General features: G+C 36.3%; 1 protein-coding gene across 1 annotated transcript in view; it reads right to left on the bottom strand.

Annotated features, from left to right (window-relative positions):
* Window positions 1-25,075, bottom strand: part of ARSK (arylsulfatase family member K) — a 44,526-nt gene extending 19,451 nt beyond the window's left edge. The window contains exons 1-3 of the mRNA XM_054578610.1: window positions 24,872-25,075; window positions 18,438-18,567; window positions 11,311-11,470 (exon numbers count right to left, since the gene is read on the bottom strand). Coding sequence (XP_054434585.1) covers window positions 11,311-11,470; window positions 18,438-18,567; window positions 24,872-25,009 — 428 coding nt within the window. The 5' untranslated portion in view covers window positions 25,010-25,075. The remainder of the gene's footprint in view (window positions 1-11,310; window positions 11,471-18,437; window positions 18,568-24,871) is intronic.
* Window positions 25,076-25,199: the final 124 nt, after the last annotated feature.

Raw genomic sequence — 25,199 nt, 5'->3', positions numbered from 1 at the left:
GGGTTTATTCTTGAAAGGAAAATATGGTTTAACATTTGAAATTGAATCAATATATTTCACCTTATTAACAAAATAAAGGAGATACAATACCCATTCATAGGGAAACTATTGCAGAATAAAAGAAATCTTTCCTAACCAGATATAAATATGTGCAAAGAGCTTAGAGCAAATGTTACAATTGATATTTGCTGTAAATTTTTCTCTGAGATAGGGCATGGAAAACAATTTTTAGACTCAGTCATGTAAATGTTCAGACTAACAGAACTAGATCTCATTAAGAAATTTATTGAGCATTGCAAATTCAAAAGTGAGAAAAAAATAACAAGAATAAAATATTCATTTGTGTGTTCTTTAAAACTAAGATTGTCTAGAAAGATACTCATTTTCTATAACAAGATATTTAAAATAAAAGATGTTTTGGATTCCTAGAACTTCTGAATTTCCTAGCATTGTCTTTTTTTTTCATTAAAAGAAGAGATAGTATTTCTAACCAAAGCTACTATCATCTTCTCCTGTCACTAAGTCTTTATATTTTAAAAATCCTACCACCAATGTGTACCTTATGTGTTTATGAAGTTTCATGTTTTAAACTGTTTCTAGCTAAATCTTTCTCATTATAAGAACAATTTAAACTATGATCTAAGCAAAGCTAATAATGATACAAATTTCTTATCCATTATCAACTAGGAATATATTTTTATTAGATGCTTTAAAAGTTAAATGATTCAATGAATTCAATTTTTCTAAATCTTAAGTCAGTTTTATCTCACTACTTGGTAAGTTATGTAGCAGCACTTAATACTACTTTTCCTCAATCCATGAATAAGTATATTTAGTTGGCATAATTGTTTAGGAAGCAGTCGTGGACATTTCTAAGATGCTTGTGTCAACAACATAAGAGAAATTCAGACCTGTGGAGACTTTTTATGAGTTTATTTGAGCCAAATTGACGACAGTTTCCAGAAAGCAAAATCTCAAAGGATTGAGAAGTGCTCTGGAAAAATGACCTTATTGTATACACCTTATTGTATACATTACAATCAAAGGAAAAGATGTAAGGGGGGTATATGAAACCTACTGGTAATAGATTGGAGGAGAGGTGGGAGAAAAGGTAAAATGACAGCTTTTACACAGGTAACAGAAAACAAAATTTAATAATTCAGTCATTGGGCTTTGCAGCCAGTGAGATCTAGAATGAATTCTGGTTTTTACATTTATAATATATACCTTTAAAAATCATTTAGTATCTTGCAACTTAGTTTACTAATTCAAGTGAGAATAAGAATATGTGGGATACAATGCATGTAAAACACTTAATACTCAATCTGACTTTTAGAAAGCTTTCTACAAGCTTTCTAAAGTTAATCAAAGTGTAACAATTGTCATACTACTGTTTTTACCTGGACAATGTAACAATTCATGCAAGAAGAGTGCCTTATCAGTGTGGGTAGTGTCTTATCACGTAGGTGGGTAAAGGATAGTTATCAACAATTAACATGATAACAGTAACAATGAGGGGGCTTGTGGTCTCAGCTCTGGCGGATGTGCCCAAGAGGTTCAGAAAATGGGAAGCTACCTTGACAGTCCAAAGGTATGTTACCATAGATGCAAAAAGACAATAGACAGGCTTAATTAAGGTAAAGATTGATCTTTGGTAGAGAAAAATACCAGCCTAGGACAAGACTGCCCCCTCATGAACTGCTTTTAGTGAACAAATTTTAATGTCAAACCACCCGTTGTAGTCACTTCAGGTCTCTGAGTTTGCAAGGCTGCCTCCCAGGCTTCCTCTGAGCCTGCCCACGTTAGTGTGCGGCCCCTTATCTGCCATTTATTTTTATAAATTTTGGCTGAGGAGAGCACCTGTGAAGTAGCCTATCCATGAATAAAAGGGTTTAAAAAAGTGTAGAAACAAAGGCTATTTTATATTAAACCATAATATTCCACATAAGGGAAATTTTAAGCCACCTAAAATGATTGATGGCCCATCGGTGAGCTAAAATAGAACTTTTTATCTGCCTTTTGAAGATAGGTAAAGAAATTTAAGCATCCATAATAAAAATATTTGATAAATATAATGAAAAGATGAATGTTGATGAAATTACATCTAACAGATTTTAATGAATTCTATCTAACATATGGAAAGTCCTAAAATAGTTCTATAAAATTTATCATAACTACCAAAACAATGTAGCATTAGTTTCTCAGTCTTGCTTAAATCATTGCTGAAATCTCACTGTATATGACTATTATTAGAGTTAGTGCAGGGGAGTGGGGTGTTGGGGGTATTACACCAGCAGTAGTTGTGCTAGAGCTCAAGGCTGTGAAGAATAAATAGGGCCCTGAGACAGATTCACAGAGATGTAGAGAAACCAAAGTGCTTTGTTTTCAACCAAGGATTGTTACATGAGAAAATATGGCTGAGAAATTATTACAGAAAGCAAGAAAATTCAAGCAAGCTTGTAATATAACAACTAGTTGCCAGGTGTGATACTGTGATTTGTAAGAAATATAGAGGGGTGGGCAAAAGTAGGTTTACAGTTCATATGGAAAATTCAATAATTAATAAATAATGCAAGAATTGTGTTTTATATACTCACAACTGTAAACCTACTTTGCCCACCCTTGTGTATTTGGCCTTAGTCCTGTTTCCAGCTCCTAAAACCGTTGTTAATTTCTGCTGTGATGAGAACAACAAAGGTAACTTTTGTTGCTTTAAAGAAGTTACTTGATGAGGCTGGTTGCCCAGAGGAGCAACCACATGATTGTAGGGTTGAAACTTTTATCCCCTATCCCTACCTTGCTTTAAGCTAGGGGAGAGGAGGTAAGAGTTTAATCACTAATGGTCAACAATTTAATCAAACTTGCCTGTGCAGTGAAGCTCCATAAACCCCCTCCCCCAAAAAGGAAGGGTTCAGTGAGCTTCTTGGTTGGCGAACATGTGGAGGGGCTGGGAGAGTGATTTGGGCTCAAAGAGGCATGGAACCTCCATTTGGCTGTTTCTGAGTTATACCGTCAAGAAACCAGTAATCTAGTTAAGTAAAATGTTTTTTTTTGTTGTTTTTTTTTCCGAGTTCTGTGAATTGCTCTAGCAAATGAACAGAATCCAAAGAGAGGATGGTAGGAAGCTCTGATCTATAACCAGCTGGTCAGAAGCACAGGTGCCAACTGGACTTGTGACTGGCTCTTGAACTGACGGGAAGGGGACAGTCTTGGAGGACTGAGCTCTTACCCCATGGAATCTGATGCTCTCTCTGGTTAGAGAGAGCATCAGATTTGAGTTGAATTTTAGGACACCCAGCTGTTTTTTGGAGAGTATTTGGTGTGTGGAAACTTGCCCTCCCCACCACATACACGTTAGAATTGGGTGCAGGATCTTAAGGCATTTAAGCCTTGAAAGGTGGCTGGACCAAACTCAGATTACTGTATCTTTTGCCACAGCAATGAATAAGTGTGATTCCATTTAACCTTTCTTGTAAGATTATGCCCTCTGCCTGATTTTTTTCTAAACCCTTTGTGTTCTTGAGGTTTATTTAAACCTGGGTTGATCCCCTTAAAGGCAAAAGGCTCAACTCGTTAATTTTCACCTAGTGTTGTCATTACGACTAACCTCAAATTTAGCTTTGTTTTTGTGCTCTCTTACTAAATAACATGTGATTTACTCTCCTGTATTAGTGGCATAGTCTTTTGTCATTTCCTGCTTATGTGTACCTTTGGCATGATTCCTATAACTGCTGGTACTCAAGTAGAGTTACAACAAATGATTTCAGCATTATTAAGGCAGCCCGGGCACGATTAAGGTTGAAGGTAATAGTTCCTCACTGATAATTTTCAACTTTCCCTCTTTTCTGGCTCTCCCAGAAATCTTGAGTAAGCTAGCTGATTAAGAAGGTAACACTTTGATTGGTTAGTTGATCCATGCACAGGCATTGCGCCTAAGTAAAATTTTACTTCTCTGTAACTTAAAATCACTAGCATGTTTTAGGTATTCAATATTAATAATTGTAATCAATGTTTACTGTTCTGTTCTCCCCAGCCCTGGGCCATCCCAAGCCTCCCGGGCTATTGTTAAGCACAACAAGAAGAGAACAGTAAACACCGTATAAGCAGTGGGCTGCTGTCACTCTCTCGTGCATGCACACACACACACACACACACACACACACACACACACAAAAGCATCATTTCTGATAGGCTTGTAACAGGTAACTTGTCCATGGAAATTTACAATTTTGAATAATGCCCTTGTAAATATTATCAGCCTAACAAAGTCTGTAAGAGAAAAAGGAATCCATACCCATTCCCATGAATACTTTTTTTTCAAAGTTGTGAGAAACACAAGTACCATTTTTTAAAGGACTTCAATGCTGTCACCCATCTTCCTTGTATGATCACTCATAAAAAGTCTGTTTTAGTTGAACGAATAATACCAACTCTGGCAAATTCAGACTGGAATGTCACTTTTCAATATACATTATTTAAATGCTCAATATACGTATGTTTTCCCATTGATTAATTTTATTAATTCCAACTACTTTCCTTTTCTTTTTGGTGAAATTACAGTAACTGGCAATACATAAGGGAATTTCCATCAGTCGTAAGATGCATAGCAAGTTCAGAGATGTTAAATGTGAAAAATTGCACACCTTAGAATATATTAAATATGGTGCCTTACCAGCCTGTTCTCCCACCCCTTATAAACAAATCTGTGATCACTTCCTACTTTAAACACAACGCACCACGTTTTTCCCTTTAATGCACTTACCTATACTTCTTTTTTAACCTTCTCTTTTAAACCATAAGTCTCTTCAGTTAGGTCATATCTGGCTATTGCGAAAGTTAATTAAATTGAAAAAGTTAAATCTCCACATTATTAGATAGTTTCAGGCTCTTGTAGATTGAGATAAACTTCTAAATCCTCAAATGGCTATCACTGGCAAAAGTAGGAGATAAACTATATTATGGGAAACTAAATATAATACATTAAATTTTAGATATTAAATGGAAAAAAAATTCCAAGAATTGGAACGAGGCTGTAGGCTCAGAGCTAACACTCGTGTGCAGGAAGCTGATGTAGGAGTCACCGTAGGCGGCAATCTGAAGACAGCCCCAGGGGCTGCTCCAGCCAAGAATTTGTTAGTCATCACGAGTGAGAGTTCTGGAATAACGAAACAAAACCAACCCATCAGCAGTCTCTTCCACTACCATAAAATATCATGTTGAGAACTCACGCAAAATTATGCAAGCTGTTTTAGATACTGAATATCAATAAAGATAATAAGGCACACGTGCATGGGTGGGTAGGGAGGTTCTAAAAAAGCTTCTAAAATGACCAGGAATGGATGTTTTTCTCCACTGTAAGAAAAAGAATAAATAAAACTACCCTCTGCATGGCTAAAACTGACCTAGAGATACAGACGATATCCAATTATAAAATAATAGTGGATAGGGTTAGGTAAACACAGACTCTACTCATGAGGCTGCAGGATTCTGAGGGACTGAAAGAGGGCTCTACAGTTGCGGTTCCTGAGCTCTTTCGCTCCCCGCTCAGTCACTCCGGCTCTAATTAGAAAGCAGGTGATGCTGCTGGTCTGCTGGCCTGACGGGGAGCGGAATGGTGGGGTTAGGAGCCTGTGATTTGCTTCCCTTTGCTGTGTGCCAAGAGGCTCTCGCTTCAGAGTCTTTTTCCCGTGGCAATTCTTTCACTTTGGAAGCAGGCTTCTTATTTTTTCATTTGTTTGAGAGGATTAAAAATTGCCTACTGTGAATTGGCTTCAGAAAGCTATGGGAATTGGGAACATATATAATTACAATGGTGGTAAGATGAAATAAAGAAGAATTATATTTTAGGTTTTAAACTTTTAGCTAGGAAAGATAAGACAGTAGTTTATTTAAATCCTCTTCTGATGCCACAGAATGTAAGTTCTCTGTGGTTAGAGATTTTTGTGTTTTGATCGCTACAATAGCCCCACACTCTAAAATTAGTGTCTGGTACACAGTAGGTGGTTTGATAAATATTTGCTAAGTAGGTATTATATATATCTGATTTAACTTTTTAAAAAAATATTTTTCTTTTTTTAAAGATTTTATTTATTTATATATAGATAGAGGGGAACAGAGGAAGAGAGAGGGAGAGATACATCAATCTGTGGTTGCCTCTCAAATGTCCCCTACTGGAAGCCTGGTCCATAATTCAGGCACGTGTCTCTACTGGGAATCGAACCAGTGGCCCCTTGGTTCCCAGGCCAGCACTCAATCCACTGAGCCACACCAGCCAGGGCTGATTTTATTTATTTATTATAAATAAAGGTTATCTTTTAGTATTAGTACTTTAAGGAATATTAATTTTCAAATTCTTTATTAAATTGTACTGATCTTAGAAATCTAGTTTTTAAAGTGTCTATATAAAATCAATTACCTTATATTTCCATATACTTCCAAATTAACATTTCCTTTCTTTTTGTTAATTCTAAATCTAGTGTCAGTTGGATCTGATCCTTTAGAATATGGATGAATAAATGTAAGATTAAAAATGCAGGTGTGATACTGTGTGATATTCCTAAAGCCATGTTGATGAGTATAAAACACTTAGTTTTAGATCATGGTTTCTCACCCTCTGCACTGCTGACATTTTGGGCTTGATAATTCTTTGTTGGGGGGTGGGGGCTGTTCTGTGCGTCACAGGTGGCTTAGCAGCAGCCCTGGCCCCGCTCTAGATGCCAGCAGCATTCGCCCCATGGTGTCAACCAAAAATGTATGCAGACATTGTCAAACATCTCCTGGGGTGAAAATTGCCCTTGGTTGAGAACCACTGTTTTAACTTTGGGAATCCATTGGCAAAACAGTTTATCTGATAGCAAAAGTGATCAAAACACTTAATGAGTTAAATAACAAATGTTTCTTTTCAATTGCTAAGGTGATACAGCAAATATAAACCTAAAACACAACCACTATAAGCACAATATATATATAATATGAAGGGGGCAAATGAATATCAGGACTTTATTCACTGCGTAAGTATACACCATTGAAGTTGCAGAATTTCAGAAAGGAAAATCCTTTAAAGTCATGTAGTGTAAGCTCATTTGATTAAACTGGTATCCTAAGTAGATAAGTAACTTGTCAAGGTCTTGTAGTTAGTAAGTGGCATCTTAATGAGTTGTACCACCAACACTTTATTAACAATTGTCTGGAAGAAACGAGTAACCCGTAAAGCTCCCAGTACTATATATAGTTTATTATATATAGTAAGAACACATAGCTGGACTAGTGTTTCTAAACTGGTACAAGAAGACACTTGGTGCCAAAAAAAGACAGGCATGGCATTATAGTAATAAACTAAAAAACTTGTATTTCTGGTTGAGAAAATAAGCAGGATCAAAAATAGGCAGTTTTAGGCATAAATGTAGCACAAAGAGTCATAAAAACTTGAGTTTTAACTTTGTCAGTCTATCAAAAACACTAAATGCCCCTATTTATGAAGTTTGATATTAAGAAACCTTTTCTTCCCAAGATCCATTTTTAAATTTACACAGAAATATCTGAAAGGTAATGTGCCACAATTCATATAACCTTTGCAGACATGCTATTAATAGAACCCTTGACCTATTTGTCAGACACACAGTACCCATACCAACAGTCCTGACAGTTTATTTCAATTTCCTAAACTCTGGTGGGAGGGTGAGTAAACAAAAACATGCTGCAAGCGATTATCATTCTGAAAACCATCTTTGACCTCTGAAATATCAACATTTATGTGGCTCTTTTACTAATTTTGGAATTCACATGAGAAAAAACTTAGGAAAATTAAGGATATTCAAAATATTAAAACACTCAAAAAGAGGATATACTCTTATTAGTTGAGGATAGATACAAAATACTAATAATGAAAAGGTGCTATGACCCTGGGTTAAATAGAACATGAGTGTTTATCAAATAATAAGCTATAGGGAGAGCAATGTAACTTTTTATTCCATATCCTTGTTCAACAAATATTTAACTGTGTGCCTATAATGCACTAACACTGCCGGCAGGGGGACTAAAGTAATGAAAAAGACAGGGCCCTTCCCTCCAAGGGTTCTTATCTCACTGAAGAATAAAAGTCAGGCCATATTTTAACCATTTCACAGGGAATGACGATAACAGGGAGTACAAGGGGTTCACCTTCTGTTTCTTTTCATTATTGGATTGATTGAGGGAACAAAGGAAGAATTTCAAATAGGATAATATGAGCAGTTGTACTTTACTTTGGATTAGCTTTATTTTATAAAAAGGAGAAGGATTTTGAAGAGAAATTTGTGAAACTCCATGAGATAATAGCAGTGCAATGAACTTTAGAAGAAGAGAAATTATATAAGTATTAAACTACAATTCTGGTTCAGCCATTTTTATAACAACAACATTTTACCTTGATTATATGTTTACTTTGTGGCAGGAACCATTAATACTTTATTATTTCATGTAATTTTTTAATACTTTAACTCATTTAAAAATGACTGTTATCCAATGAGGTGGGTATCATTAATTCCAGTGATAGATAAGGCCACTGACAGAGAAGTCAAGTAACTTTTCCAAGGCCACGAGGATGGCAGGCAAGGCAGCTGGGCATCTAACTATTCTGATGGATTCAAAGCCTGTGCTCTTCCCAGCACACTTACTGCCCTCCACCTCCCTTTCTTCCTGCTGTGGTAGCCGGGCGGAGTAGGGGAAGAGCATTTTGCACAGAGGACTAGCTTGCCAATGGTCCAGAGGCAGTCAAAAGCATGTTAAAGGAATTAAAGAAAGACCCAGTGTATACAGAGGAAGAAAGAGAGTAGTACTAAATGTGACTGGAGGTAGGCGGGGGCTAGCTTATGTATGGTCTTATTAACAATTTTGTGTATTTCGGATTTTGGCCTATGTGCCTAGATAAAAATCACTGAAAGATTTTAAGCAGGTAAGTCATTTGATCAGATATGTATTTTAAAAATATCACTCTGGATGCCTACAGAAAATAAGTCAGAAGGAAAGAAGTTAGGAAGCCATTTCAATAGTTTAGGCAAGAGCTGACAGCACTTGGTGGAGAGGATAAGTGAATAAATTGGAGAAATATTTTAGAAGTAGAACTGACAATATTTGGTGATAGATTAGAAGGCAGGGGTGGGGAAGAGAGATCGGGATTACTTCTGGGTTTCCAGTCCTGATATCTTTTAGATTGTGGAAAGGGGAAAAAAAAATTAACATTTACCAGAAGAGCAAGATTAATACAGTAAGTCTTGACTTAACATCATTGATTGTTTCTGTGCCTTAATGAAATGACATGTAACAAAACCAACTTTATCAATGGCTAATTGATACAAAAAAGTGTTATGTTCCTAGGGCATCTCAGCAACATAATAATGGAATGAGGGCTTGAACAAAAGGATGTTATTGGAAGACCTGCTATACTCAGATTCTTCTCTATTATTTTAGTATCTGTATTAGTTTCCTTGGGCTGCTATAACAAATTACTACAAACTGGGTGGATGAGAACAGCAGAAACGTATTCTTGTACAGTTCTGGGGGCTGGACACCTGAAACCAAGGTGTTGGCAGGGCCACGCTCTCTCCAAAGTGGCGAGAGTGAACCTTGTTCAGCTTGTCGCAAACATAAACTAATTACTAAAATTCTGCAGCACACCAAAAAATATATTTTTTACTGATCTGAAAAAAAAATAGGTATTATTTTTATTCATTCACACTGGACAGCTATTGTACTGGATGTTGTCATTTTTTAATGTGACAATCTAAGTGAAAAGAGGTCAGTGTTCCTGACTAAATAGTCAGGTATTGCATGTTTTCTTAGCATTTTTTAGCTTGTAGCTGTGATCACTTCCTTCTGTGTCTCTGTCTCCACACTGCACTTGCTTGTGCTCTCTCTCGTGTCCTTTCCTCTTCTAGTAAGGACTGGTTGTTGGATTTAGGATTCACTCTAAATCCAGGATGAATTCACCTTGAATTAAATCTGCAAATAGGGTATATTTTCAAATAAGGCCACATTCTGTAGTTCTAGGTGGACATGAACTTTTGGGAAACACTATTCCTCTCACTACACTCACCATTATTTTTATTGAATTTATTTCTCTGGTCCTTATTATAATCATTAGCAACATCCTCAACACTACTATAATTATCATAGTCCTCAACTAGCACCTGTTAAGCAAGAGGTACTGCTCTGAGGTCTTTATATGTATTTGTCCCAAGAGTCACAAGCTTTGGGAGACCCCAAGATCACACCTAAGTTCGCTAGGGGGACTCATGGGACTCAGCAAATAGTTTCACCCATGGCTATGATTTATGACGGTGAAGGGACACAAAGCAAAATCAGAGAAGGGAAAATATGCTGAGGGTAATTCCACAGGAAACCAGGTATGAGTAACCAAGTGAAGTCACAAAGGGCACACCTAACTCATCCAGCATCTAATTATGACAATATATGTGAAGGGTTGTTGTCTATGAGAACACTATTAGAGACTCAATACCTAAGTTGTTGTTGGGGGTTGATTATGCAGATACCCTCTGCCTAGAACAGACCAAAACTCCAGACTCCCAGAGAGAAAGCAGGTTCAGCATAAACCACATTGTACAAGAACTCAAGGTACATCGTAAGTCACTTTCTCAGCTAGGGAATATAGGGGACACTCCTGAAATTCAAGTTCCTGGATGTCAGCCAAAGCAGGTCTTTCTAAGGATAAAAGTCTCAGACTTACTGTGTTAGCTCTTTTCTGCACATGTTATTTCATTTTATCCTTACAAAAAAGAAATGAAAGTTCCTTAGCTTAGATAATGTTTCCAAGATTATACTATTACAGGTTAGTAGTAAATAGGGAAACTGGGATTCAAAAGTGGGTAATCTGATTCTAGATCTCTACTATTACCCACCATGCTTGGCTGCCTGATTTTTGAGGACTTAGTAAAAGGAAAAAAAAAGTTACAATAGACTCACAATAGAATGAACTGACAAAAGCAAGTAGCAAGAAAACTGTAGTCTTAAAACAGATTTTGAAATAAATAATAAAATAGCCATTATATAACAAAAATTCAAAAGTAAATCAAGGGCTAAACAATTTTATAAACACTTTTATAGAACTTTAATGATTAAGAAAAACAAAATTATCAGCATAGGAGCAAATTCAATATTTTAAGAAGATTAAAGAAAGCTAAATTTTTAGCCAAATTAATACAATTGAGGGATTAGGAGATTTAATTTTACCTTTGTAGAGAAAAAAAGTAAAAAAACCCCATTTATGTGATATAGCAGAGAGAGACCTATTAGGACTGTGTTTTTATTTTTTACCTAGTGGAATGATGGCCTGAAGTATAGTCCAATTTTCCAAATTTTTGTGTTCGGTAGCCATGCTTCTCCATGATATCCATCCATGTTGTATAATTTGGATCTAGGCCCTTAAAGTTGTTCCAAGATTCTGTTAAGTGAGTGAAGAGGCCACTCCACATTGCTGGGAAAAAAAGAAATTGGGATTAGTGTAAAACTTAACAATTTTTGTTTATAATTAAGACAATTATTCCAGGACAGACTGGATCCTACTAGTTTAGAGCTCATGCTCTGGAGTAAAACATACCTGCATTAGGTGCTTTACTCTGACATTTCTAATTACCTCATTTATTAGGGGAAAACTCTGCAAGGAGTTACTACTATCCATTTTACAGGTTAGTCTCTAAGGTTTTCAAGGGTGTCCAACCCTCAGCCCACAGGCCGCATGTGGCCCAGGATGGCTATGAATGCGGTCCATCACAAAACCATAACTGTACTTAAAACATGAGATTATTTTGTGATTACATTTCACAATGTAGTTAATGTGTGGCCCAGGACTACTTTTCTTCTTCCAGTGTGGCCCAGAGATGCCAAAAGGTTGGATAACCCTGATATGTTAAAGTTTTTTAAGGTAAATACAGCTGGAATTAAATATAAAGTCTGTCAGACGAGTCTTCTTTCAATCATAAAAATGATCACTAAGTACTTACTGGTTAATTTTCTCAACTTATACAACTATTTATTCCATAAATCTTTCTTCAAATATTAACAGACTTAAAGGGAGAAATAGACAGCAATACGATAATACTAGGGTACTTTAATACTGCACTTTCAACAACAGATATTAGAAAATCAGTAAGAAAACACTGGACTTATACTACTTGTTATAGCAGATAAACTTCACAGACATTTAAAGAACATTCCATCCAAAAGCAACAGAATATATATTCTTTTCAAGCACACATGGAGCATTTCAGGATAGGTCATATGTTAGGCTACAGAACAAATCTTAGTAAATTTTAGAAGATTGAAGCAATTTTCTGATTTCAATGAAGAAAACTGGAAAATTCACAAATGTGTGGAAATTAAGCAACATACTACTGAACAAACTAATGTGTCAAAGAAGTCGTCAAGAGAAGTCAAAATATACCTTGACTTCCCACAACTGAAAATGGAAATTCAACATTCCAAAACTAATGGCATGCAGAAAAAGCTATTCTAAGAAGGGTGTCCATAACAATGAACGTCTACGTTAAGAAAAAAGCAAGCTCAAATAAACCTAATTGTATATCTCATGAAACTTGAAAAACAAGAACGAACTACGCCCAAAGTTAGTAAGAGAAAGGAAATAACAAAGATCGGAGTTGAAATAAATGAAATAGAGACTGAAAAGACAATTGAAAAGATTGATAATACTAAGATCTCGTTTTAAAAAACATAAACAAACCTTTAGCTAGACTAAAAGAAGTATAAAGGATTCAAATAAATAAAATTAGAAATGAATGAGGGGATGTTACAACTGATACCACAGAAATGCAAAGGCTCAAAAGAGACTACAATGAACAATTACATGCCAACAAATTTGATAACCTAGAAGAAATGCATAAATTCCTAGAAACATAGAGACAAACAAGACTGAATCATGAGGAAATAGAAAATCTGAACAGACCATTATGAATAAGGAGATTGAATCAGTAATCAATAACTTTGCAACTTGGTATTAGGTAGTGTGATTCCTCCAACATTGTTCTTCTTTCTCAGGATCACTGTTGCTATTTGGGGCCTTCTGTGGTTCCATATAAATTTTTGAAATATCTGTTCTAGTTATGTGAAATATGTCTTTGGAACCTTGATAGGAATTGCACTGAAACTATAGATGGCTTTGGGTAGTATGGACATTTTAATGATGTTATTTCTTCCTATCCATGAACATGGTATGTGCTTCCAATTATTTGTATCTTCTTCAATTTCTTTCTTTGGTGTCTTATAATTTTCTGAGTATAGGTCTTTTACATTCTTGGTTAGATTTATTCCTAGGTATTTTATTCTTTTTGAAGCAATTACAAATGGGATTGTTTTCTAAATTTCCCTTTCTGTTCATTGTTGGCATATAAAAATGCAACTGACTTCTGGATATTAATTTTATATCCTGCTACTTTGCTGAATTCATTTATCAGTTCTAGTAGTTTCTTGGTGGAATCTTTAGGATTTTCTATTTACAGTATCATAATATTTGCAATCAAACATAGTTTTATTTTTGCCTTTTCAATTTGGATGCCTTTTCTTTCTTCTTGTATGATTCCTGTGGCTAGGTCTCCCAGTACTATGTTGAGTAAGAGAGGTGAAAGTGGATATCCCTGTCTTGTCCTCAATCTTAAGAGAAATGCCTGTTGAGTATGATGCTGGAAGTGGATTTGTCATATGTGGACTTTATTATATTTAGGTATGTTCCCTCTATTCCCACTTTAAAAAGAAGGTAATTTTACCGTTTGAGACAGAATGGATAGACGTGAGGAACATTATGCTAAGTGAAGTAAGCTAGTCAGAGAGACACACACCCTATGATTCCACTCCTATGTGGAATTTAAAGAACAAACTGAACTACCAAGCAAAATATTCATAGAGAGCAGGGTGGCAGCTATGGTGGCTGGAAGGAAGGGGTGGAGGGATTGAGCAAAAAACAAAAAGGACTCATGGACATGGGCAAGGGTGTGGTGATTGCAGGGTGGGGGAGAGAGGATATAAGGGGACTAAATGTTAATGGAAAACGTACAATAAAAAAATTAAAAAAAAACCCAAAAACTTCACAGCAAAGAAAAGTCTAGGACCAGATGGCTTTGCTGGTGAATTCTACCAAACATTGAAAGGAATTAATACCAATCATTCCCAAACTCTTCCAAAAAATAGAAGAGAAGGGAACACTTCCAAACTTATTTTACAAGGCCAGCACTACCCTGGTACTAAAAACAAAAACAAACAAATGAACAAATAAAACCTACCAAAAAAGAAAAAAGAAAAAAAATTAAATTACAGGCCAATATAGCTGATGAACACAGATGCAAAAATTCTCAAAAGTATTAGCAAACCAAATTCAATAATACATTAAAAGGATCATGCACCATAGTCAATTGGGATTTATTCCAGGAATGCAAAGATGGTTCAAAATTGGGATTTATTCCAGGAATGCAAAGATGGTTCAAAATCTACAAATCAATCAATTGCCAGAAATAGAAATTAAGAAAACAATTTCATTTACAATTGCATCAAAAAGAATAAAATACTTAGGAACAAATTTAACCAAGAAGGTGAAAGATATATACATTAAAAACTATGTCCTGACTAGTGTGGCTCATTGGATTGAGTGCTGGCCTGTGAACCAAAAGGTTGCTAGCTTGATTTTTGGTTATAGCATGTGCCTGGGTTGTGGGCCAGATCCTCAGTTAGGGGTGTGTGAAAGGCAACCAATCAATGTAGTATCTCTTGCACATCAATGTTTCTTTCCTTCTCTTTCTCTTTCCCTCCCCCCCTTCTAAATAAATAAAATCTTAAAAAAAAAAACCCTTAAGATATTGATGAAAGAAATTGAAGATGACACAAATAATTGGAAAGATAACCTGTGCTCATGGGTTGAAAGAATTAATATTGTTGTAATGGCCATAACTGTCCAAAGCAATCTACAGATTCAGTGCAATACCTAGCAAAATTCCAATGGCATTTTTCACAGAAATTGAATAAAATTTGTATGAAACCATGTAAGACTCTGAGCAGCCACAACTGTCTTGAGGAAGAAGAACAAAGCTGGAGGCACTATGCAACCTGATTTCAAACTATGTTACAAAGGTATAATCATCAAAACAGTATGACTGTCCTAAAACAGACACATAGATCAATGAAACAGAATAGAGGGCCCAGAAATAAACCCATGAATGTTTGGTAAATTAATTTATGACACAGGAGTTAATAATATACAATGGGGAAATGATAGTTTCTTCAGTAACTGTTGATTGGGAAACTGAACCTCTGTCTTACACCATACACAAAATCAACTCAAAATGGATTAAAGACATGCACATAAAGCCTGAAATGACAAAACTCCTAGAAGAAAACATAGTAGGTAATGTTCTCGACATTGACCTTGACCATAAGTTTTTGGATTTGACACAAAAGCAAAGGCAAGAAAAGCAGAAATAAACAAGTGGGACTAAATCAAACTAAAAGGTTTCTGTTCAGCAAAGGAAACCATCAATAAAATGAAAATGCAACCCATGGACTGGAAAAAAAAATCTGCAAATCATCTATCAAATATGGGGTTAATATCCAAAAAATACAAAGACCTCATACAACTCAATAGCAAAAACAAAAACAAAAAAGTCCAATTAAAAAATGGACAGAGGAGCCCTGGCTGGTGTGGCTCAGTGGATTGAGTGCTAGCCTGCAGACCAAAAGGTTGCCAGTTCAATTCTCAGTCAAGATACATGTCTGGATTGCAGGCCAGGTCCCCAGATGGGGCATGTGAGAGGCAACCAATCAGTGTTTCTCTCACACATCAATGTTTCTCTCCCTCTCACTCTTCTTTTCCTCTCTAAAAATAAATAAATAAATAAAATATTTAAAATAATAAAAATAAATAAGTAAATAAAAGATGGACAGGGCATCTTAATGAACACTTTTCCAAATTAGACTTAGAAATAGCCAGCAGGTACATGAAAAGATGTTCAACACAGCTAATCATCAGGGAAATGCAAATCAAAACTGCATGAGTTATTACCTCGTGCCTGTTAGAATAGCTATTATCAAAAGATAAGAGATAAGAAGTGTTGGCTAGAATATGGAGAAAAGGGAACTCAGGAGAACCCTCATGCATGGTTGATAAGAATATAAATTAATGAAGCCACTATGGAAAAATGAGGAAGCCACTATGGAGGTTCGTTAAAAAATTACAACTAGAACTACCAATAATCCAGCAATTTCACGTTTGGGTATACATCTGAAAGAAATTAAGTCACTATCTCAAAGAGATATCTACACCCCCATATTATTTGCATTATTTACCATAGCCAAGGCATGGAAACAACCTGTGTCCATAGAAAAATGAATAAATAAAATCAATGTGATGTGCTATATATATAACATGGGACAATATTAAGCTATAAAAGAGAAGGAAATCCTGCCTTTTGTGACAACATGGATGCACCTTGAGGTATTTATGGTAAGTGAAATAAGTCAAAGGAAGACAAATACTGAATCCTGTATAATCTCACATATATGTGGAATCTAAAAAGAACCAAACTCAATAAAAACAGCCTGTGGTTGCCAGGAGCCACTATGGTTTTGGGATGGGAGGAAGTGGTAAATACATACAAATATCCAGTTAAGTAAGTTCTAGAGATGTAATGCACAGCATGACAACTATAGTTAATATCATACTGTATATTTGAAAGTTGCTAAGAGAGGATCTTGAAAGTTATTACAAGAAAGAAATTTAACTATGTGAGGTGCGATGGATGTTAACTAAACTTAATGTGATAATCATTTCGCAAAACATAAATATATCAAATAATTGTTATATACTTTAAACTAATGCAATGTTATATGTCAATTATATCTCAATAAAACTGGGAAAAATCCTTTTCCTTTTACCATTTCTGTATACACACATAGTAAGGTTGAATAAACATTCTTTTCTCATCTAACAAAATGCCTTTTTTATTTTTTTGAGGGGTGGGATGGGGGCTTACTTGGATTTCAGCCCCAGTATCAGTTACTGAGTGGCTTTTGATAAGCTACCTAACCTTTCAGTACTTTAGTTTTATCTGAAAAATGAGGATAATAATATCTATTTTATGGAAATGTGAGGATTATATGAATTAAGCCATGGAAGGCACTTAGAATATTGTCAGGCACACAGTAACAATGCAATAAATGTTAGTTTTTGTTACTTTTATTCCTTCACTTTGCTCAAAATATACTTCCTCCAGGAAAAGCATTGTCTAACACTTTTGAAATCTTGAGAGTTAATTGAGTTGTTTTTATTCATTATTTCATTTGATGGTGGGAACAACCTTATGAGGTACACAATGTATACAGCATTTTGTAGAGAAGAAAACCAAGTGACTTTTTTGACAAGGCCCTTTGAGGGTTCAGATGCATGTCATCATCTCCCCAAGTCCACTGTCCGTTCCATTTGCTCAATTAAGAATAAAAAATTAATACAATGGTTTTTTAATTTGCCTGGTCCTTAATTGTTGAAATATAATTTACAATATAGTTCAGATTTCCTTTAATCAGTGGTGATTATATAGTTGATAGTGCTGAAAATGTAGGTGAAGAAACTTGTGACTCAATTCACAGAGAATATCGTGCTGGAAACTTATAGACAAGCAAATTGCTGAGTACTATTTATGGGGTGCACAGCAAGAGACAATTGATAAGAATGGTAGTTATTCCATTTCTCAGTTATATATGGCTTAATGTCACAGACATTTTGCCATTTGAACTATGCCTATTTGTTAAATTACTATAATAAAAGAAATTAGGTTTGGGATAGAAGTAAATTAAGCTGAAGACAGATTAAAGTATGTAATCTTAGAGAACATGGACAACATCAGATAAGCCTGAGAAGTTCTAACTCCTTTGTGGTATACTATAAATTCCCCTCCCAACTTCCTGTACTCTAACTGAAAAAATTCCTTGGAAATAGAACTCTTTCAGGAAATATGAGTATTTTCTCATTTGCTTGTATGGTCAAAAGATTCTTAGTCACCAGTCATAAGGAAATGAAACAGTAACACATGAACTAAATACTATTTTAAATGATAAAAATCCCTACTCTGAAAAAATAAGTTAGAAATTCTAATACCTTAAATACCCAACAGATACCTTAAATCTCACATCATTAAAATTTTTTTATTAGATGGCAAATATGGCTTACTGTATTACTTTTGGGGATAATCTTTTAAATTGTAAAATCACTTTCAGTATGTGGCCCCTTTCCTCCATTAATATTAAGCATGTTCAATGGACAAAATCAAAGGGGAAGAGCTGAGGGAGGGAAGGAGGGAGGGGGCAAGGGAAAGCGGTGGAGGGGAGGCAGAGACAAATGTATTTAAAAAGTAAATAAATAAATAAATAAATATTAAGCATGTTCATACCTGCACGCGATGGGCAACAGATTGGAGAGTTCGTGTAGGCATTCAGAAAGGAAGTGCCACGTGCTTTCATGAAGTTGATAAAAGGAAGTTTCATGACCTGATTTCCTGGATAAAATGTTAGCCTTCCATCCTGGAACAAAGAAATTTAATTAACACTGATTGCATCACACAAAAGAAAATTGTTTCCTTTAATTTTAACCATAAAATTTACAAGCATCTAAAGACTTCAATATGAACTTAAAATTCTCAAAAGATACAAATAAGTATAGACAGTGATATCAGTATCTGGCTCATTGTATTGAGAATTCAATGCAGCATTACACTTAGATTCACTCGAATATAGTCAATAAAGGACTTTCTGGAAAGTTCTTTTGGGGGATGATAGACTGATTGAACCAACATTTATTGAATATTTACTAAGTGCCAGGCACTGTGAAAGATCTGGACACAATTTGGAGATAAAACAGAGTCCCTGGAGCCTTTGAAGCTTAGCTTAGTGGGAGAGGCAAAAAGTATGCTGGTAAATAAAATATGAATAATTACAAATTGTGGTACGTACTTTCAAAAAAGCTTGAGGTACAGAATAACAAGTGTGACCTACTTTAGATAGAGTGGATAGTGAAGGCTTTTCTGGGAAGTAAGAGACCTAAATGAGAGGGACCCAGCTATTCAAGTAATTGGAGGGGCATGTAAACCTAGAGATACCTGTAAGACGTAAGAAGAGGTATTAATTAGGTAGCTAGATGAATGAACCTAAAAGTCAGAAGAGATGTTTGGGTTGGAGATACGCATTTTGGGGTTGAAGTGGGTATTGAAAACTCTCCTTGGTAAAAAGCAAAGACAAAAAACAATATTCTAGCACTGGAATTATATATATTATATGTTTTCAATATAATTATAAGTAAAGTACAATTTAAAAAGTGAGCCTATCCAAAATCTGGGAAAGATACACACACACACGCGCGTGCGCGCGTGTGTGTGTGTGTGTGTCCTTGAGATGTATGAGATTTCCAAATGGACATATGAAGTAGGATGTTAGTTACAGGCAGGAATCTGGAGCTCAGAGAAGTCTATTCTGGTGCAAAAAAACTTGAGAGTCTTTAGCATATTCATGGTTCTGAAAACTGTGAGACTGACTGAAAACTTTTAAGGAGAGGGCGAAAAGAGGAAAGAAAGAAATCCACTGGGGGCCCTGAGGATTCCTAAGAAAGAGGAGAGGGCAGCCTGGGAAACTGAGAAAGGATGGCCAGTGAGGGAGGAAGATACCAGGAGGCTGGGTCCCATGAAAGCTGAGAGAAGACAGAAGAGAGAAGGCTAGAAAATGTGCATTGGAACTGGTGGTATGGAGGCAGCTGGTGGTCTTGACAGCAGTGCTCTCAGCAGAGTGGCAGGGAGGCACAGCTAAGCTGGAAAGGGGAAAAGGGAGTGGGAAGTGAGAAAGTGAGGCAACTCATTTTCCAGTGGGTTATTTTGCAAAGGGAAACAGAAAAATGGTACGGACGTTAGAGAATGGAGTGTTAGCTAGAGGAGAATGTAGAATTCAGATCAGGTTCTTTTTAAGAAGGGTAGCGTTAGAGCATGGCTGCATGCGGACATAAACCACCACTGCTAGCAGGAGTAATCAGTGAATGCTAAGCAAACAACTGCTGCTTTCCTGAATGGGGAGCTGGGAAGCCCAAGACAGAAGTGCATATTCTTCCCTCAGAAGAATTTCATAAATTCAAACTCACAGAACATACCCTCACAAATCCCAAGTGGCTTCATGTCTTATTTTTATAATCTTTTGGACATAAGGGGTAATAGCCAATTGTGGCCACTGTTTAGAATCTAGGAAACCCAGGCTTACCTGGATGCAGGGATAGAGTAGGAGGCCACATGGCAGAAGCACTGTGATGCTGCACATTTCAAATTCTCTTTTAAGTTTGATCTTCATTTAGAGCATTATTGGCATGCTTTTGACATTGAGGGTATGTATAGTGTAACTTCAGTTCCTAAGAACCCAATTAAATGCAAATCTTGCCACAGATGTACTTAATCCAGGTATATGAAGCTTTGCAAAAAAGATGCTGTTCAATTATGAACACATTGAATTTGTCTGTTGTAAATTAAACATCTCTGGATTAAAGATTCATTTCACTCCATTCACTAAATATTTATTGAGTGCCTTATATATCTCGTCCGTAATCTTGACACAGACTACCTTTCACACATTCCAAGTTAGAAACTTGCCCAAATGAAGCAGTTATCCCCTCTCCCTCTTGCCATCAGGTTGCTCTGCAATTTAAAGAGTCCTGCTTTCTCTTCCTGCTTTAAAGAAATGAAGGCCTTGTACCAGTCACAGAAATGAAACCTGAAATTGCTGACATGGATTTTAAACTGATACATGAATCACTGATATGCTGCCATAGCCATTTGTAGCAATAGTTACACCAGTATGAACCAAGCCTGCAGAATTTGTGATTTGGATTGTTCCTTTTAGAATCATGAGTTTACTTATCATTCTGGACCAGGGAAAACCGGTGAAGTTTAGATTTCAAGGCATCATTTTAGGGACAGAAGATAGCAGTAACTTTAACCATCTGTCTGTTATCACAGCAAGACTGTTTATAGTATTGTTCTCAGATCAGTCCATCAGATAGAAGGAGATTCTTACTAGATTCTGTGGTATACATTCCTGCCCTGCATTCCACTCCTGAAACCTCACCAAAACTAAAAGTAATGAAAGCACAGAGGTGGATGGAGAGAGACAGAGAGATGATGCTTATGTTCCTGAAGACTCGGGCAGGCGCTTATTTTCTTTTTAAAAAACAAGTTTAAGACATAATTCACATACCATACAACTCACCCATTGAATGTCTACAAGTCAGTGGTTTTTGATATATTCAGAGAATTGTGTAACAATCATCACAATAAATTTTAGAACATTTTCATCTTTCCAAAAAAGAAACCCTGCACTCCTTGGCCATCAGCCTACTACTCCCCACTCCAATGCCCCAAACCACAGGCAATAGCTAATCTTTCATCTCTACCTTCTGTCTCTACAGATTTGTTTTCTTTGGACATTTCTTGTAAATGGAAGCATACAGTATGTGGTCCTTTGTGACTAGCTTCTTTCACTCAGCTTAATGAATTCTAGGTTCATCACATTGCAGCATGTATCAGTGCCACATTTATTTTTTACTGAATAATATTACAAAATTTTAAAAGTCTATCAGTTGATGGATATTTCGGCTGTTTCCTCTATTTGGCAGTATTACATATAATTTCATGTACAAGTTTTTGTGTGGACATGTATTTTCATTTCTCTTGGATATACCTAGAAGTAGAATTGCTAGGTCATATAGAAAGCCATGTTTAACCATTTCAGGAATTACTAAGTGGTTTTGCAGAGCGGCTGCGCCACTGTAAACTCCTCCTGGCGGTGTATGAGCAGTCCCATCCCCCTGTATTCTAGTTATTGTGTGCTTTTGGCTGCAGCCCACTTGGTCTTGGTGGGTGTGAACTGCCCTCTCATTGTGGTTTTGATTTACATTTCCCTAATTATTAACAATGCTGAGTATCTTTTCATGTGCTTATTGGCCATTTGTATATCATATTTGGAGAAATGTCTATCCAGATCTTTTGCCCATTTAAAAAATTTCCTAATCCAAGGTCACAAAGATTTGCACCTATATTTTCTTCTAAGAGTTTTACAGTTTTAGCGTTTATGTTTGATTTCTTGATTCACTTTGAATTAGTTTTTAGAATGTTGTGAGGCAGGGTCCAACTTAATTCTTTTGCATATGGACATTTAGTTTTCCCTGCAGTATTTCCTGAAAAGACTACTCTTTTTCTATTAAATGGTCTTGACACCTTTGTTGAAAATCAACCGACTATAAATGTGAGAGTTTACTTTTGTACTATCAATTCTATTCCATTGACCTATATGTTTATCTATTCTTATGCCAGTAAAACACTAACTTGATTACTGTAGTTTCTAGTAAGTTATGAAATTAGAAAGTGTAAGTCCTCCAATTTTGTTCTTTTAAAAGATTGTCTTGGCTATTCTGGGACCCTTGAATTTCCATATGAATTTTAGGATGGGTTTCTGTATTTCTGCAAAAACATCATAGGAATTTTTACAGAGATTGCATTGAATCTGTAGATCAATTTGATGATTATTACCTTGGTAACAATATTGAATCTTCTGACCCATAAACATGAGATGTCTTTCCATTTATTTAGGTGTTCTTTAATTTCTTTCAACAGTGTCTTGTAGTTTTCAGAGTATAAAAATTGTACTTCTTTGGTTAGATATATTCCTAAGTATTTCAATCTTTTTGATGCTATTTTAAGTAGAATTATTTTCTTAGTATTTTCAGCTTGTTCATCAATCAAATGTGGAGAAATACAATTGGTTTTTTAATATTGATCTTCTATGCTGTAGCCTTGCTAAACTTACTCATTAGTTCTAATAGTTTTATAGTGGATTCCCTAGGATTTTCTATATACAAGGTTATATTATCTGCAAATAGAGATATTTTTATTTCTTCCTTTCCAAACTTGGTGTCCTTTATTTCATTTTCTTGTCTAATTCCCTGCATGAACCCTCCAGTACAATACTGAATAGACACAGTTAAGAGCAGATTTCCTTGTCTTGTTCCTGATCTTATGAAGAAAACATTGTTTTCTACAGTTATGTGTAACATTACTGTGTATTTGTGGCTCTTTTGCAGATGCCCTTTATCAGATTGAGGAAATTCTCTATTTCCAGTCAGCTGAGTGCTTTTATCATGAAGCGTTGTTGAATTCTGTCAGATGCTCTTTTTGCATATACTGAGATGATCATGTGGTTTTTACCCTTTATTCAGTTAGCATGGTGTATTACATTAACTAATTTCCAGATATCAAACCCAACTTAAACTATGGGGATAAATCCCATGTAGTCATGGTGTGTATAATCCTTTCCATATATTGCTGAATTTAATTTTCTGGTATTTTGTTCAGGATCTTTGCTTCTATATTCATAAGAGATAGTAGTCTGTACATAATAGTATGTGTTTATATACACCAATATATAGAAATCTATGTATTCTTACTACACCAAGAAAATAATAAACCAGTTAGTTCAGTCATCTTTGGAAGTTTCTAGGAGGTTGTGATGCACCACCCACATTCCCTTTTAGAAAGGAAAGACTGCCTCTGCAGAAGAGAGCTGCCTTGCCCATGATCATGCCCCATTCTGGGAGCAGCCCAGAAAGGGCTGTCTGACCAGACCGTGCAAAGGTGCGGCCCCTCACCTCAACTGGAATCAGTTCTGAAGCATCATACTAGTTTAAGAACTAGTATGTCAGCTGAGGCCTCCACTGATACAGCAACAAAACTCAACTTCTTTCTCTACACAATCCTGCTTCTTTCCTTTCCCTTAGATCTCAGGTGCACTCCCTAATTAGCTTTCATGCTGCTCTCCAATATGCCTGTTCTGTAAGTTTGGATAATCATAAAGATTACTAAATATTAATATTACTTTAAGTAATCTCAACAAATCTGTGGGGATATCCAGATTATGTAACTTGAATCATCATGGGTTAATCTATGAGAAAGGTAATACAACATAGTGGTTAAAAGCACTCTGGTGCCAGACATGCTTAACACCAACTATCTACATGACCACACTAACCCCCAGTGATAATGAACTAATGTTATAATTAGTAACCAAACATTTGACCAAGCATTAGTTTTAAAATCATGGATAATACTAAAGTATCAGGTAATAGTGATAGTAGTATTCTTTCGGTTGATGGCTTGAGAAAGTTCTAAAAGCTCTTGAAGTTTAGGACAGCGCACACACACACATCCACACCCACACCCACACACACAACTTTCCTGGAATATCAGGGATCGGGTCACGTTATATTCCCTAATGGATTTAAATCAGCACTAATAGGATTATCAGATACCTGGATAATAAAAATAAGTTTAACTTTCTTCACTTCTCACCCAAACACACATCCCTCAAACTTGAGGTGAATGGGGAAATGACCGCTAGAAAACTAACAAGCTTTTAAAGAGATGCAGAATGTTATTTCCCCCTACTATTAAGTCAAACGGTGGTATGGACTGATCGTTCACTAACAGTGGCAAAATAATTTAGTGGATCGAGGCTAGCAATAAAATAAAAGTAAGATTTGCAAAGACGCTATCAAGAGTGCATTTTATTTACTAAAATAATTGTTTCACATGTATGACATGCACATCTATGTGGTGAACATGTGTGTATACGGGGTTTCAAGATAAATGCACTTCTTATTTTGCACTGGGGAAAAACATGTTAGAAAAGTTTCAGATTCTGCTTCCCAAAGCCTGCAAGCGCTGTAGGCGGATAGCGGATCAGGACCGGCGCACCGCCTCCCTCCTCCAGCCGCCTCCCGCTCTAGCCACCTCTAGGTACTTACAAAGGAGTCACTCACAACTAGCACCACATTAGACGTTTTGGGCCAAGCCTGAGCTGCTCCCCGCCACTTCCCACTAGTCCTGCGAGCTGGCGCTGCCAGCGCGGAGGCTGCGACCACCCACACGCACAGCAGCAGCATTGCAGAGAGTGTGCGGAGCCCAGCATCCGGGCCCTGGGTCTGGTTCCCACCACCCCCAACCCTCCAGAGAATGTGGGCGGGGATTGCAGAGATCGTAGGTCTGTTTCCTCCTAGCGCTTCACCCGCAGAACTACAACTCCCATCAGGGTTGGAGTGAGCACATGCGCAAAGGTGGACTCCCCCGCGTTAA

This window comes from Pteronotus mesoamericanus, unplaced genomic scaffold (genome assembly GCF_021234165.1).
Source record: "Pteronotus mesoamericanus isolate MK-2021 breed Mesoamerican mustached bat unplaced genomic scaffold, CSHL_Meso_final contig_50, whole genome shotgun sequence".
Lineage (NCBI taxonomy): Eukaryota > Metazoa > Chordata > Mammalia > Chiroptera > Mormoopidae > Pteronotus > Pteronotus mesoamericanus.
The sequence above is the reverse complement of the archived record's forward strand: the minus strand, read 5'-3'. Positions and strand labels throughout refer to the sequence as shown.